Source organism: Herpailurus yagouaroundi, unplaced genomic scaffold (assembly GCF_014898765.1).
Source record: "Herpailurus yagouaroundi ecotype Mexico unplaced genomic scaffold, PumYag 67681, whole genome shotgun sequence".
Classification (NCBI taxonomy): Eukaryota; Metazoa; Chordata; class Mammalia; order Carnivora; family Felidae; genus Herpailurus; species Herpailurus yagouaroundi.
In genome coordinates, this window is record NW_024420481.1 from 3,219,724 (window position 1) to 3,231,810 (window position 12,087).

The following is a 12,087-nucleotide window of genomic DNA, read 5'->3' on the forward strand; positions in this document are numbered from 1 at the left end:
CATCACCCCTCCCCTTTATTCTACACACCCCCTGCTTTAGTCCATTCCCCCACATCCCATTATTCCATGTCATCCCCTCTCCTTTATCCCTCTTCCCTATTTCTCTTTCCCCTTCAGCTCTAGTCAGAGCTTCCCAACTCACCAATCCAATTTTCAAATTAAACACACACACACACACACACACACACACACACACACACACAGTAAGCCATGAATATGCTGCTGTCACAACACAGATGTTTATTAATGATTAAATGCCAGAGAAGTTTTAACAATCACAAATCTTCGAGCTCTGCGGTTGTTACCCATTGTGTGATCAATTTCTATCCCTCAATACAATACATTCTTCATTCTATGGACCTTAGCAGTTGTTACCCCTCAATATCAGCTATAATTTTGGATGTCATACATAACCCATATCTGCGTGTTACCAGAGCATGTCCCGCAAATTTGTACCGTCCTGCAGAGAGGAGCTACAGAGACGATAGGTAAGAACGTTTGGAATCAGGTGACTTGAACTACTTGGAACTATGTGTCTCTACCTAACTAGCTGTTTTGCTGACAGCAGGGGTGAACTCCAGCTGTCTGTAAAACAGATCTAGGTAATAAAATCAAATTTTTCCTCTAAGTTTTGACCCCAGAAGGCTAGTTAGGCTTACATTTGAGGTTTCCCTGTTAGCGTGACCTGAGCAAAACTGCACAGAATTTTGGGGGTGGCTATTTGATGAGCCATTGGTCTAAATAATTTGGGGCGGGCAAAAAATCCTGAGGTGGTGGAGTTGCTGCGGGGACACGGCTATGAGTTGGTGTGACATGGTTTAGCGTTGTTTGTCAGCTGTCAGTCCTGACATGACGTCCTAGCATGCCTCTTGAGGGCCTTTGCAATTGAGCTCTTGGGAGGAGGGAAGGAAAGTCAGGAAAAACATGCAATTCCCTTTTTTGGGGGGAGGGAAAGCACCTCGAGATTTGTGAGCTTCTCTGGGACAAGGTGTTTACCACAAATGTCACATCAATTAAAGGACAGGCTGTAGTGTGGGAAAGCCAGGATCAGGGGTAAAAGAGAAAGGCAAGGTAGCACCAGGGAGCCTGGGCATGACACAGAAACATCTCTGCTTGTACTAGCTGAAGAGACCAAACATCCCCAGAGAAGGGGCTGGCAGTGTGTTTGGAATTCTCAGCCTGACCCGAGCATCAGGTGGAAATCCTTCTTACCCTCAGAACTTTACCCTCAACGTTTCTTCAATGTTTCCTGTGACATCCCAGGTCTACCCCCACCCTTTTCCCCTGTCCGGCACCTTATAGAAGGAAAAACATCTAAGGAAAGAAGTAGCCGATGCCAGTTTTGGCCTCCTTCTCCCGGGGCACACGGAGCAATGGGCGGTCTTGCTCCGGAATGGGGGGGTTACCCGCTCCTTCCTCATCGTCATGGGAACGGGCAGTGCCGGGAGGCACAGCTGGCTCCTCAGAGGAACCTGGAAAATAGTAACAGTGTTAACTCCTTAATGTTTCCAGACTTCATACTCTGCACAGCACGCAAGGGACTAAGACCTAATTTTGCACTTCAAATACAATACGAAGCAAGAAGTTAGAGTAGGAAAGATTATCCCTATTTGACATGTTAAGAAAACTGCATCCTAACAGTGGAACACATATCTCTAAATCTAGGCCCCCTGTAGAAGGTGGTGGGGGTAGGGCTGGGTTAGAGAACAGGAAGAGTGAGACAGATAACCCGTGCTTACAGCAAATGGACAATACCACCGGGCAGGCGGGGAAGAGGGCGGCCCCCTAACAACCACCACCACCCTACAACCAACCTGACTAATTTTACTAAGCAAATGAGTAACAAAGCTGGAGCCGGAAGCTTACAGCACTTCGTGAAGGGGAGAAAGCAGGTGTCAGTCATCAATGACTCTGGGGAGGATTTGTGGTCCATGACTTGGCCAGGCTGAGACTTGTTTTTAAGGAGGGTGGTATCTACAAGAAATGTAACATCTGCATCTTCTTTGTGGGACTTTATTGCCTTTGGACTCCAAACTTCTCTAGAGTCAAGATCATTAGGCATTGGGACAGCCTCCACATTCATGATTTCATCAAGACTGACAGTAAGGTCTGGCTGAGGGTCTGGAATTGTGTTGAGAATGGAGACATCTTCAGGCTCTGGAACCAAATTGGTAACTTCATCCTCTTCAAAAGTGTTGGCTAGGTCTTTCTGAGAACTGGGAATTTCATTGTGAATTTCAGCATCCCCAGGCTCTGGAACCACATTAAATACTGAGTCTTTTTCAAGACGGGGGTTTTCTTTAGAGTCTCGGATTCCACTGACATCAGAGGCTTCTTCGTGTCTTGGGATTTCTTCAGTAACTGAAGATTCTTCCTGGTCTTGAATGTCATCAAAATCAGAGACATCTCCAGGGCTCATTACCACGTGGAGAGCTGGGACCTCTTCAGGGTTGGAGCCTTCCTCGGAGCCTGCAATTCCATTGAATTCTGGAGTTTCTTCCTGATCTGGAATTTCTTCAGTATCTGAGGTTTCTTCATCATTTGGGACTCCATCAAGAACTGGTACCTCTTCAAGATTGGGATCTTCTTCAGGGTCTGAGAGTCCATTAACCTCTGGGGATTCTTCATGATTAAGGATTTCATGACCCCCAGGGGCTTCCTCAGGGCTTGGCAACATATGAAGAGCTGGGACTTCTTCAAAATCAAGGTGTTCATCAGAACTTGAAATCCCATTGACCTCTGGGGCATCTTCGTGGCCTGGAATCGCTTCAGCATTTGAGGATACATCATTTGGGATTTCATCAAGAGCCGGAACCTCTTCAAGATTGGGATCTTCTTCAGAATCTGGGTTTTCATCATGTTCTGAAGCATCTGCATGGTCTGAGATTTCATCGGTATCTGAGGCTTCTTCATTGTTCAGGATTACATCGAGATAGGGAATTCCTGCAAGGTCAAGATTTTGGTTGTCTTCAAAATCTGGCCCTTCTTCAAGGTCCTGGTTTGGGTTTTCTCCAGGATTTGGGATTTCTTGCGCATCTGGGGCTCCTTCAGGGTCTGGGACCATATCAAAATATGGTATTTCTTCAAAGTCTGGGATTTCAATGAGTTCGGGAATTTCATCATCAGGGTCTAGAATATCTTCAAGGGGAGGAAGATCATCAAAATTCAGGGTATCATCATTGTCATCATCATCGTTGTCGTCGTTGTCATCATCTTCTTCTTCATCAAGCTCTGGTATGCCTTCAAGATGTGGGCCTTGAATCTCAAGATCATTTGGGATCTCAAGACCTTGAATTTCCCCAAAGACTACTCCTTGATGGAGATACTCAAATACTAGCTCTTCATGGCCTGACACATCTTCCTCAGAGGACTCATCTTCCTCAAGGGGCTCATCTTCAGCAAGGACCTGGCCTTCAGGAAGGGCCTGACTTTCACCAAGGGACTGACCTTCAGCAAGGGCCTGACCTCCAGCAGGGAACTGACCTTCATCAAAGGGCTTGCTCTGAGCAAGGACAGCAGCCCGGGCTTCAGCAGAAGTTTCCACTGGATCAGAAAGTAAAGCATCCTCTTCCATCTTTATTCGTGCACTCCTGGGTGGAAATGAATTTGAAAAAGCAAGTCAGTTTTCATACTTGGTTTGCCTAACATGACGGTGGTCTTGGATTGAAAGCCCCCATAGGAGATTCTGCTTCAGGCTAAGCTTAAACAAACCAAGAAAACACTCACTGTATCTTCCTCAAATTCCTGCGTCTGATAAAATCCAGGGCTTCAGGACTGGATTTCCACACACGCTTAGCAACCTGCTTCTGAATATGGGGAGGCACCTGAGGGTAAAGTGAGCAATGTTAGCCTTTATTACACAACATTTTAAAATTTATACTCCTCTCTATCAGGTACCCAGGACTGAAGATACCATGACCACTGAATGCAGGAGGAATTTCTGGAAGATTTAGTGGCTGCCTGCTTTGGCTACTGTCAGGGATGCATGTATGACCCTCACTTGCCTTGTGAATAGGAGAAAGCTCTGAAGGAAGTTTGTCCAAAAGCTCCCTTTACCTGGAAGAGGATATCCCAGTTATCAATCATGGCACGGACCACATTGACAGAAGCAACATAGTGGTCAATCCCCAGTCTTGTTTTCCTGGACTCCCTCTTGGCAAATCTCCCCTTCTTCAGGAGAGCAGATCCAAACACCAGAGCCAAGTTGGTGGAAGTCATACGGTTGCCTGAAACCTACAACAAGGAAAGCAGAAAGTGATCGACTCTGAGGCAGTAATGGAAATGACACAAATATGAATGTCTCCTTTTGTTCTTGTTGCCTTCTCCTACCGTCTGTCTCTGTGTCTCTCTCATACACTCCCACACATGTCCCCTACTACAGCTCTCATTACCATTCTCCACAGGTTTTTACCAACTGTCCGTCAATGCCAATGGAGTCCTCGCAGTTCTCAGTGATCTTATGCAGGGCCTTCAGCAGACGCTCCAAGGTATCACTGTGGCAGGGTGGCATCAGATAAACCAGCAACTGCAGGGCAGAAAGCTGATCCTGTGGCTTCAGAGCTAGAAGAAGGAAAGCAGTGGATGGCTCAGGGGGCTAGCCTTGACAGCAGCCTGATACCAAAAGACATGTGATTATGCTTGAAAACTGAGGAAGAGCTATGGAGGAAGTACCCAGGCATCTTGTCTTTGCTCATTCCCAAAGCATTTGAGCTCAGGAGCCCTGAAAGCAAGAAGTGCTCCCATCAAAAGCAGATCCCTTCTACAGAACCTAGGTTCCTCTTTGCCCTGGGAGGACACACACAGCTTCAAGAAGCTCTAGAGAAATCTCCCAACAATAGACTTACAATGGACTATTAAGAGATCTAGGGAAAGCAATCTGGATAGGTGTTTTCATCTTCTGATGTTTACTCTGTTTTAGTTCCCTGAGGTCCTGCAGCCAGACCTCTGTACCTACCGCCCCCCACCATACTATTTCCCCTCCATGCCTGACAAGGGACAGCACAAGACTCACTTGCTGTCAGGAGGAAGGACATGTACAGATCGTCTGGCAGCAGAGAGTCCTTCATGTCCCGAAAAAACTCCTTGAGGAGTGCAGCCACATCATGCACATTCTGATTGTCATCCAGCACTACATCCAGACCTTGATCAAATTCTTCACGGAGCTAGAAAAAAGGGAGAGAAGACATGGACCCTCTGCCTTGCCCATCACATGCTCCCTCCTGGCATTTCCTTCCATAAGTCTCAAGCTTCAGTGGAGGTGGCTGGCAATATGGCATGACTGAGGGGCTAGAAAGAAGACGTTGATCCCCCCACCAGGCATGAAACTCCACTCAGATCTATGGGGAAGACACCGCCACCTGTTTTTCCTCACTCAAGGAACATAGGTGTAAACAGAGCCAGTTTACCTGACGCACTCTCTCTGCTGAGTATTCCAGGGTAAAAATTCCCACTGTGCTTAAGCCTGAAAGAAAAGACCAAGAGATGCTAAGTATCTCTGGTCCCCTTCCCCATGGCATTTCCCCTCTCCCCAACTGAATCCCAGCCCCAGCTGGTGGCAGGGGAATGTTCCCACCCTTCACCCTATGTCCTCTTTTCTCTACCCATTTCTAGAACACCATTCTTGCCCTTTAATTGCCTCCTACCTTGATTAAACCATCATTCTCAGCCCCCTTACCATGTTTCTCAATGAAGCTGCAGCAAGCCTCAACAACCTGGGGGATTTGTTTAGCAATCGGATTGAGGCTCATTTTCCTTTTGGATCCCAGAAGTCGCTGGCCAATCGGAAAGGAAATCTTGGAAAGTTGCAGGGTCTGCAGCAGCAGGGCCCCATCCTCCAGTTCAGCCAGGCTGTCCACGGACACTGCCCCCTGTGGAGAAACCCAAACTATCTTTAAAGGGGGGGAGCAGGAGGGTCACTTTGGACCTTCCTGGGGATTGTGTCACATTCATAACAGGAGACCTTCTCTCCGTGGGAAGCCAATTACACCCCCCCCCCCACACACACACATGTTCTCTTCAGCTCTCCCTCCCTCTGAGGTCACAGGCCTTGACCCTCCCGCCCTGCATCGATGGACACCTCAGGGACAGCCACTGCTTGGAGGGTTCAACTCACTCGACGCCCACGGCGAGTAAACTCCCGGGGCAAGGTGGGCTCATCCCGTCTGCGACTGAAAAAGCGCCTGATGCGGCCAAACATCCTTTGCACCACGTTTCCCCGACGACGTCCCGAGGCCTGACCAGTGGATTCTTCAATCTGCATCGCGGCTGTTAGTTCAAGATGCTTGCGGCGGGTAAGCTCATTCACCAGGACCTCTTCCAGGCGAATGCCAAACGTCTTGAGCGATACGACTGGGGAGCCAGGGAGAGAAAGAATGAGACACGTCAACGCTCCACAGCGCTTAAATCAGGAGGAAGTGCAGGGGCTGTAGCGCTCCTCTAAGCAACCGCCTGCAGCCAACCCCACCCCTCCAGACCCGCAGCGCCCCTCCCTGGGGAGGGAGCCAAAAAGACCCTGCAGTGGTTTGGCGGAAGCACTCGGTTCCACTACCCCGACGGAGCTCGGGATCCCTGCCTTAGGTCCTGCCAGGGGGGTGACAGCCTTGAAGCAATGAGGACAGTTTCTTCTGGGCGACTGTCTGGGGTGGATCCACGGGGAAGGCTTAGGGAAATCTGCTGGGACCGCCCCGCGTCTGCAGCGAGTGCGCCATTTCCTGAAACATGCCCTGTGGGGTTGGGGGGGGGGGGGTTCAGTACCCCCAGAAGCAATGGGCACCGCCGAGTCTCCAGTAGCCAGGGACACAATGGCGGGGGGGGGCGCCCGAAAGCCCCATTTATTTCCTAAGTATGAGAGCCCCTCACCCCTCTGCTGTCCTCTCAGAATCAGAAACCACTTCTCCAAGGTGTTTGGACGGTCAATAGGTAGAGCTATGGGAAGAGAAAAAGAAAAGACACGCACACTCACACAAATAGGATTTGATAAATGATGAAAACATCGCAATGTATTGATCTGCGGGGGAGGGGGCGGAGCAAACAGCTCCGACCTGCCCGCTGAAAGTGTTTTGCTTTCTCTCAGCCTCAGTTTCCCCGTTTGACAATGGGACCAAGCCCATCTACCACCCCTGAGACTCCAAGAATTTCACCGAATCAGAGGATCGGAGGCGCCTCGTGCGCAGCGCGCCCCGTGTCACGCACCAGCAGCAGCTCCACACAGGGCTTCAGACACACATTGCGGACTCTGGGGCGCCGCGACCATGCAACAGGCTAGGGGAGGGGCTCCGCCTGCGTCCCGGCGGCAAGTAGGGGTCGTCAAGTTCCTGTGGGCGCGCTCGCGCCCGGGCTGCCGTCGGCTCCCCGCACCGCAGCCCTGGCAGCGGCGACACGCGCCGTCCCCGCTCTCAGACCCCCGCAGCGGGGTCTCCTCGTCCCTCGCGTGGCGTCCCCAGGTTACGGCCGCCGCGCGCGCCCGGCGCGCCCCCCACCCCTCGCACTTTTCTCCGCCGCGGGGGCGCCCCTCGGCCCGTGCGCCCCTTCCCGCCTCCCCGGGGCCGCCCAGCCCCCTGCACGCTCGGGCCCCATCCAGGGCTTCGTCCCGCTCGCTCACCCGCAGCCGGCTGAGTGGGGGGGGGGGGGGGGGGCAGTGATCGCAGCGCACCTCCCGCCGACGCTCCCGCGCCCGCACCGCCCTCCCGCTCTGTGCCCGGATTGGCGCGTGTCTCTCTCGCTGTCTCGCTATCTCCCCGGACTCGCCGTCTCTCGAGCACGCCGTCTCTGTGCGTCCTGGTCCCTTCTCAAAGGGTCCCTCTGCACCTCCTCCTCGCTCTGACTCCTCGCACCGCACCTGGTGCGTCAGTCTTTTCACCTGCCCTCTGTCCACCTGTCTGTCCCTGCCTTCCGCCTGTCTGACCGCCCCCTCAAGCCCCCAGGCTTCGACCCAACTCAACTAATCTTGACCTCTTCCACAATTCAACCAAAACCCTTCAACTCCTGCTTCCTCGGTGGTCCAGGCTCCAGGGGAACCGAACGGGGCCGAGACCAGGCGGGAGCCCCTCCCACCCTCCTGGACCCCAGACTCGGCCCGTCCTGCCCGGGGGTCCGCTCGCTCGAAGGCGGGGACACCACGCTCCGGGGCCGGCTCACCTCGGTCAGGTTTGAATTCAGAGAGGAAATGTCTGGCCACGAGTTCGTGGTAAGCAGTCTCTTGCAGCTTCAGACGCTCCAGCTCCGACAGACTGTGTATTGATATCATTTTCGTCCTGCGGTCCGGATTGTTTCCTGGGGCTCCTCCCAGGACGTTCACTAAAAAAAGGAAGGCGGACAACAACAGCAAAGGGGGCATGATTCTGGGGCACAGTGTCCTTGCTGCCTTCAGAAAAGGAATGCAGCCACCCATTCTGGAATCGTATGATATCAAGGCTGCATCATCCAATTGTCACTGGACCTGGTGGAAGGAGCTATGGGGGGGAGGGTGGTAAAGGGGGAGGGAAAACTGGGAGGCGGCTTCACCCTGAAGCATAGCTGCCTCTGGTTGCTTATTTGAAGAAAAAAAAAAAACCAACTTAAAAAAAAAAAATCATCCCTGAACCGGTAGTCCAGAAAAGAGAAAACCTAATTAGGCAGAAGAAGAAGAAAAAGGAGGAGGAGGAGGAGGAGGAGGAGGAGGAGGAGGAGAAAAGAAAGAAAGACAGAAAGAAAAAGAAAGTAAGGAAAAAAGAAAGAAAAAAGAAGGAAAAAAGAGATTAAAAAGAAAACCAACCAACCTTATTCACAATTGTAAAATGTACATTGAGACAGGTATAAGGTAATATTTTCCCTCAATTAATTAGAACATTGATAGAGTTCATTTAATGGTGATACTCTGTGCTGTCCAGGCTGGATGAAATGGGCACATTCATTTAGGTTAGGAGCACTGAAAATGTGTACAACTCTTCCAGAAGGCAAACGGGGCACATAAGTATGGAGCCAAAAATCATCCCCAGGCCCTCTGACCTAGTAATTCCCCTTCTAGGAATCTGTCCTAATGAAATCTACCTTCGGACAGGCAAAAACATATGTACATGAGCCATAACAGGAAAAAATTTAGGGGAAAAAAGCTAGCCTAGTAATGAGACTAGTTATATAAATTATGGAAGGACCACAGTCTGGAAAATTATGAAATCATTAAAGTGATATTTACAAAGAGCTTTTAAACAGCAAATACAAAATATAGGATTGTGTTAATTATGATTACAACCATGTGAAGGAAAATCTGCATAAAAATAAAAGACTGAAAGAAATGCACCCCAATATGAACAGCATCTTTATTAAGTGGTAGGATTTTGTTTGCCTTTGCTTTTTCTCTATTTACTAAAAATTGTGAGACTTGATTATATTATGTTTTTCATGAAAACACCATCAGTTTGTATCAAAAGAAACAAACATCGTTTCCTGGCCATTTCTAGTGAGTCTCCTCCCAACACAGAACTGGTGATCAGAGTGAAGTTTGTCTTAGTGTTCTGGCAAACCTGTTTTCCATGTCCCTTCTCCATGGCGCCCAGTATCCCATACTGCTGCTCGCAGGCTGCATAGGATCCCCCAGTGGGGATCTCTCTGGACCCCACACAGCATTCTTCCCCGCACATCCTGGCCTCATTTGTTCTTTCATTCATTCATTTATTTTAAAAAATCTGTATTAATTACTCACTTTGTGCCAGGCACTAAAGATTCAACTACGGGCAAATGAAACTACTCCTTTCATAAAAGATTTAACAGTGCAGTGAAGGAGATACACAGGTTGGTAACAATTTACAAAACCTTGTGAGAAGTCAATGGCCAAGATATAAACAAAGTACTGTGAGAGCAGAAAGGAGGAAACATCTAAGTCTGCCTGGAGATGGGGGGGGGGGGGCGTCCAGAAAGAGAATATCTTGTGCAAAGGCAAAGAGATGGGAGAGAGGTTGTCATATTCTTAAAGCTGTAGAAAGGGGATGTTAGGAGATAAATCTGCATAAGCAGGCATGAACTGAGGAATGGCCCTGTAAGCCATATTATGGAACTGGACTTTCTCCTGAAGGCAGTAGGGAACTACTGCAGGGTTTTAAGTGCAGAGGGACAGAGTCAGAGCTGCAGTTGGAAAAATCACAGGGAGCAGTGAAAAGCCTGGTCTGAGTAGAGAGTCTGAAGTAGGTAGATCAGCCAAGAGGCAAAGAGATGCTGATACAAGCCAGTGTCACTGGGGCTGGGGCTGGGGTAGGATTCTATGGGTAGAATTGACAGAGCTTGGGGGAATTGTAATAAGAAGGATAGAATTTAGGACAGCTCCAAAAGTTATAGTTTGGATGAGTGTGTGGATTCCGGCTCTTGATAGAGAAGATAATTTGGGACATAGGGAACTAAACCTTTTGACAATAAGGGAAGGGGTCACATGCCATTTCTTGGAGCTCCCCTTTGCCATGGAGTTTTACGGTAATATTCTATATATTATAGTTGAGTAGGCGGCTTAAATCCCAAAGATCAGGTAATGTGGCTTTGACAGAGGAAAAGCAGGTAGGCGTTCATCATTCAACAATCTATAAAAATGAGCTCTGTCCAGAACAAGCACACAAACAAACCCACAAACCCACCAAAATCCCACCCTTGTTTTGTTTCCAAAATTATCTTTTGCCCACTTTCCTTAATAGCCAAAGTCACGCTTATCAAAAATAAGTTCTTACCAGATAACTGAAGTGCAGTATGAGAAAAGGCGAGGAGTCTTTCTATGGCTTTTGAACTGAGCTAGGAGGAAAAATCCTTAGCATGGATTTTTTAAATCTCCTTCAACTCCAAAGCACCATTCCCTGGACCCAAACTGAATGCCTAAGCCCAACCACCAAACTTTGTCCACAAGATGATCATTTTAACCAAAGACATATGCACAGCACCCACCTCAGTCCCAGACTAAGTCCCTAGCAATCCCCCATTCACAATAGCTGGTCCAGACCTATTAGTCAAGGGTCTCATCCTGACACATACAGCCTAGCTCTGCTTAATTTTTTTTGAGGCTACTCCCCCTCTCCCTTTCCCCAATTCAGGCATATTTGTACCTGCTTTGAAGTTGCGGCTATTTCTTCTTGCCAAGGCTTACCAGATCTGGTCATCTGAAGAGTATAGCTGGTTCTTTTACCCAGAAACCAACATGAAAATCTATCCCTCTCCCCACCCCCCCAAATAAGGTAAGAACAAATAAGAAAATCTCAAAACAACACCAGCCAAAAAAGAGAGAGACAGAGAGAAAAGCCTTTGAGAGATGAGTCAGCCTAGATGCTTACAATTATGAAGGAAATCAAAGGCCTTAGAATAAACCGTTTGTCATTGCCTCCTGCTCAAAGATACAGGGCTAAACTTAAGAGCAATCATATGCTGCTATTCTGCCAGCAAAACTGACACTGTCTTGCTTGCTTTCAACCCTCTCAAGCCACCAGAAGAATACAGGACAGAAGTAGAGTTAGGAAGGCCAGTGTGCCCAGACAGGAAGCAGATGGGGGCGGGGGGGGGGGGGCAAGTAACCAGGTTTCAACACCAAAAGAGACACAGAAACAGGTTCTTGAGATTTGAACACTTGTCTTCAGGCTTGGTTTTCCAAGCTGAGTACAAAAGGAGGCTCCTCACAGGGAACAAGGTGCCAAGAGACCTCTCCTGCTCCAAAGTGTCTTCCTCTTCCCCTTTCAGCATGCCTTAGGGCTGGCCTGAAGTGACCATGGCATCAAAAAATATACAAGACAGAAGAGGAAAGCAAGGCCTCTCAGTTTCAGCCTAGAATTCAAGACATTTGCAAAAACAAAGTCTTTAGACATGTATCTGCAAGGGCCACTGGAGTCAGAACTAAATAGAATGCAGTTCAAAGCCAAGCTTTACAATATCTTGGCTGTGTGACCTTAGGAAAATCAGTTGAATTCTCTGAGCTTCAGTGACTTCCTATATAAAATGGGAAAATGATGCAGTACCCATTTCAGCAGTTGTGTGAGAATAAATGAATAATGCATGCGTGATATTTAGCATTGGTTTTTAATAAAAACGTTGATCTTGAAGGTTCTTTGCAAAGGAGTTTACGAGAAAATATCAGGTTTCAAAAGT

At 48.7% G+C, this 12,087-nt stretch overlaps 1 protein-coding gene across 4 annotated transcripts in view; it reads right to left on the minus strand.

Annotated features, from left to right (window-relative positions):
- Nucleotides 1-217: 217 nt before the first annotated feature.
- The window catches only part of ARHGAP36 (Rho GTPase activating protein 36), a 52,481-nt gene continuing 40,611 nt past the window's right edge, over nt 218-12,087 (minus strand). For 3 of the 4 annotated variants that reach the window (XM_040468085.1, XM_040468084.1, XM_040468083.1), the window contains exons 2-12: nt 8,137-8,295; nt 6,859-6,924; nt 6,113-6,348; nt 5,675-5,867; nt 5,406-5,461; nt 5,012-5,162; nt 4,412-4,560; nt 4,057-4,233; nt 3,727-3,824; nt 3,484-3,590; nt 218-1,472 (exon numbers count right to left, since the gene is read on the minus strand). In XM_040468085.1, coding sequence (XP_040324019.1) covers nt 1,315-1,472; nt 3,484-3,590; nt 3,727-3,824; nt 4,057-4,233; nt 4,412-4,560; nt 5,012-5,162; nt 5,406-5,461; nt 5,675-5,867; nt 6,113-6,348; nt 6,859-6,924; nt 8,137-8,245 — 1,500 coding nt within the window. In that variant the 5' untranslated portion in view covers nt 8,246-8,295 and the 3' untranslated portion in view covers nt 218-1,314. Of the gene's footprint in view, nt 1,473-3,483; nt 3,591-3,726; nt 3,825-4,056; nt 4,234-4,411; nt 4,561-5,011; nt 5,163-5,405; nt 5,462-5,674; nt 5,868-6,112; nt 6,349-6,858; nt 6,925-8,136; nt 8,592-12,087 lie in introns of those variants that run through there. The other variant, XM_040468082.1, reaches the window with a different exon arrangement.